Here is a 3,612-nt window from a genome sequence, read left to right as displayed (position 1 = left end):
TCTCTCTCATCGATGTTTCTAACTCTCTATCCCTCTCCCTTCCTCTCTGTAAAAAACCAATAAAATATATTTTTCAAATATAAAATAAAATACAGGGTCGTGGCATTAGGAAGGTTGAGAACCACTGATCTAATCCCACAACCCTGTGAGATACGTAGAGTAGGTAGAAATCACCTGTCAAAATTGAGAGGAAAGCTATATTGTGTTATACCTGTAAGGCAAAGTTTCAAGATCAAGAATGCAAACAGTTTATTGTTTCAAAAGAAGTGTAATTCGAGCCCTGGCTGGGTAGTTCAGTCATCCAGTGTGCCAAGGTTATGGGTTTGATTCCCTGGTCAGGGCACATACAAGAGGCAATGAATGCATAAATGAGCAGAACAACAAAGTCATGTCTCTCTCTCTCTCTCTCTCTCTCTCTCTCTCTCTCTCTCCTTCCCTCTTTCCCTCTCTCTGCCCCTCCTCTCTGTGTAAAATCAAATATTTTTTATTTTTAACATATTTTTATTGAAGGGAAGGGAGAGAGATAGAAACATCAATGATGAGAGAGGGAATCATTGATCGGCTGCCTCCTGCACACTCCCGACCGGGGATCAAGCCCGCAACCCGGTCATGGGAGAATCATTGATCGGCTGCCTCCTGCACACTCCCCACGGGGGATCAAGCCCGCAACCCAGGACCCTTCAGTCCTCGGGCCAACGCTCTATCCACTGAGCCAAACCAGCCAGGGCTAAAATCATATATTTTTTAGAAGGGGGATCATAAAAAAAAAAAGGAAGTTTAATTCTTCTGGTTTCTCAGGCTACAAAGAAGTTAATGAATTTGTTCCACTCTTAATTTTTAAACCTGTAACTTCCAAAAAAGACACACACTTAGCCAAACGAGGCACAGTGGGATTAAAAAAAAAAAAAAAAAAAGGAAGTTTAATTCCTCTGGTTTCTCAGGCTACAAAGTTAATGAATTTGCTCCACTCTTAACTTTTAAACCTGTAACTTCCAAAAAAGACACACTTAGCCAAATGAGACACAGTGGAAATGTTTGCAAAATCACATTTCATACCATTTCCCTGTGTCTCTATCCAACTCTACAATGAAAAAACTGTACGTTCTGGTTTTCTGAGACAAATCCTAAAAATAAGCTCATGTGTCCGTGCACAAGACGTACTGCAGGTAGGTCGTTTCTAATCGATAACTTAAAGCAACATTTTACACCCCAGGAAAAGGTCCGATACTGAGCTACCCCCACACAGATCCCTCTATCAAGTCTCCCAGGCGTCTCCCAGGCCCTTGGCTATTTACTCACCTTAGGCACAAGGCCGGGTAGCTTTTTTTTCAATTCCTCACATTTCCTCTTCTTACAGATCTGGTGGCTGTTCTTTCTGTTTTTGCAGTAAGTACATTCACCACAGTTGGCCTTCTGCTGGCAGGGCCCACAGACCCCACATCGCTTCCGTTTCTTCTTTTCCAAAGTAGGTAGCACAGTTGTGTGGGAAGGAGAAGAGGAGGTACTGGCAAGTGACACTGGCGTAGACACCACTGTGGTGTCCACCTGGGAGCTCCCTCCTTCCGATTTGCTGGGACCAGCCTGGGCGTCTTGGGCAAGGCTCTGTGAAGCATGGTGGAGTCCTTCCTCAGGGGCTAATGCAAACCCCTGAGTGTCAGCTGGTGGAAAGCTTAGATGGACTTGCTTCTCATTGTCCACATTGTTTATAGCCATGACTGGAGGTTCGGAATTTACCTCTGAGTTGGAGGATGGTTGAGGACCGTGACCTGAGCCCAAAGGTAAAATCTGCATAGAACCTTGGACCTCAAGCCCGTATGAAACCGTGCTCTGGGGATCAGGCCATTCTGGGAGAGCGTTATAGGTAGCAACTGGGTTTAGAGGAGCAGGAAGAAAGACAGATGGGTCTGAGGCAGTACTGGCTCCCATCTGGTATGGACCAAGGATTTCCTGATTGAGGATGGCACCAAAGACATCTCCTTGGACTGAAATAGCACCAGTGATCTCTGGTGGGCCTGGGGTCTCACCCAGAGCCTCTCCATGAACCAGATTAGCACCAGGAATTTCCCATTGATGTGGGACTGCACTAAAGGCCTGTCCTAAGACAGGGGTGTTATCAGGAACTTCCTGCTGATCTGGAGTAGCCTTGAGGGCCTCCAGATGATCTGGTTCAGCACCAAGGGCTCCTTGTTCTGAACCTGCCAAGAAGAGCTTTAATAATGAGGTAGAATACACTGACCCATCAATTGACAAATAGTTTCTAAGGTCCAATTCAGGTATAACCTTATTAAAGCTGGAGGTGGGGCAGCAATCATGTTCACTTTGGATGGGATTCGGGTAAGAATCAGATAGCTTAAGAGATTCTACTTGTGAACCCAAATCTTCTACCTGAATGCTGCTGTTTCCTTCCGAGGTAACATGAAGGTCTGCTCGAAGGGGCAAAGGAGCACCCAGAGTGTCCTGAGCAAACATCCTTGGGGAATCACTGATGTCATCCAAGGTCTCTTTAGAGAACAGTCCTTCACCACCATGTGTCCCTTCCAGTGCCCCAGAAAGGATGCCTGCTGCAGGGCCACTGTGAGTGGGAAAATTTATTTTGGAATCCTCGACCCTTTGGCACCAAGACTGGGCTGTCCCTTGGCTCTCATCGGGAACTAAAGATGCATTTTGTATGTCCATTAGATTCTCTGTATCAGGAGGGATTAGGGGGTCTTGTGTTGGTACAGAATCATTCTCTGAGGGCGTCACCTTATGATCACACTTATGTTGCTTTTCTAAATTCTTAGGAGGTGAGACTTTCTTGGGTTTGGCTATGACCAGTGGGGGTTGGGAGAGTCGCCTGCTAAGGGAGGTTCTTCGGAGAGTCATTGTAAAGCCATTGCAAGTTAAGGACTCCGGGTTCCGAAAAAGAGCCTCAGTCCTCTCCAACTTCATTCGTGCTGCGCTGGCTCTTGTCAGCAGGCTTCTGACTGGCATGGGTGGTGGTTTGGGTTCTGTTTTTTTCTTAACCTCCCTTTCTTGAATGAATTGCTTTAATTGTCCAGGGCTCATGGTCTTGCCTGATGTCACGTTTCTGTTGACTGGCCTGAAGGTCTTCTTCAGTTGACTGTTTTTCTTTTTGTTTACATCTTCCCTCCTGCCTAATCTGGAAGGCTTGGCGTGGCGAGATCGAGACATAGTGATGGAGTAGGAGGAGAAAATGAAAGGACACGGGGAACAGAGTCATTGGTCCTTCGGAAGGTCTCACTTTTGAGAAGAATCTGGCTGCACCATGGTTGGGCTTACTCGCACCAAGTGTGGTCTGAAATAACAAAAAAACATTGTGGGTGAGTCTTTTTCCAATGCATTCTCCCATTTGAAACAGAACATTTACTACCAATTATTAATTAAAATTAGGAAACTGGAATTTTTACTGCAAAAGATATAGTAAACAGAAAAATCACTGAAACATTCTTTAAATTCTAGATTCACAATAAAGCTACTTTATTTACTGTGACAATTGATGAAGTTGATGAATTTCTTTGAATAAGGTAAGCATGGGGGTTTCTTTAGATCAGAAACCACACTATTGTTATTACATGGAGTTTAAAGCTCAAATCCCAATCTTCACAAATT

General features: G+C 44.8%; 1 protein-coding gene across 1 annotated transcript in view; it reads right to left on the bottom strand.

Moving 5' to 3' along the window:
• The window catches only part of TET1 (tet methylcytosine dioxygenase 1), a 104,417-nt gene extending 101,243 nt beyond the window's left edge, over window positions 1–3,174 (bottom strand). Inside the window, exon 1 of the mRNA XM_005876807.2 lies at window positions 1,300–3,174. Within this exon, the coding sequence (XP_005876869.1) occupies window positions 1,300–3,174 (1,875 nt within the window). The remainder of the gene's footprint in view (window positions 1–1,299) is intronic.
• Between the last annotated feature and the right edge of the window lie 438 nt (window positions 3,175–3,612).

The sequence above is a fragment of the Myotis brandtii genome, unplaced genomic scaffold, assembly GCF_000412655.1.
Source record: "Myotis brandtii unplaced genomic scaffold, ASM41265v1 scaffold499, whole genome shotgun sequence".
NCBI lineage: Eukaryota > Metazoa > Chordata > Mammalia > Chiroptera > Vespertilionidae > Myotis > Myotis brandtii.
This window is presented reverse-complemented; position numbering and strand designations above follow the sequence as displayed.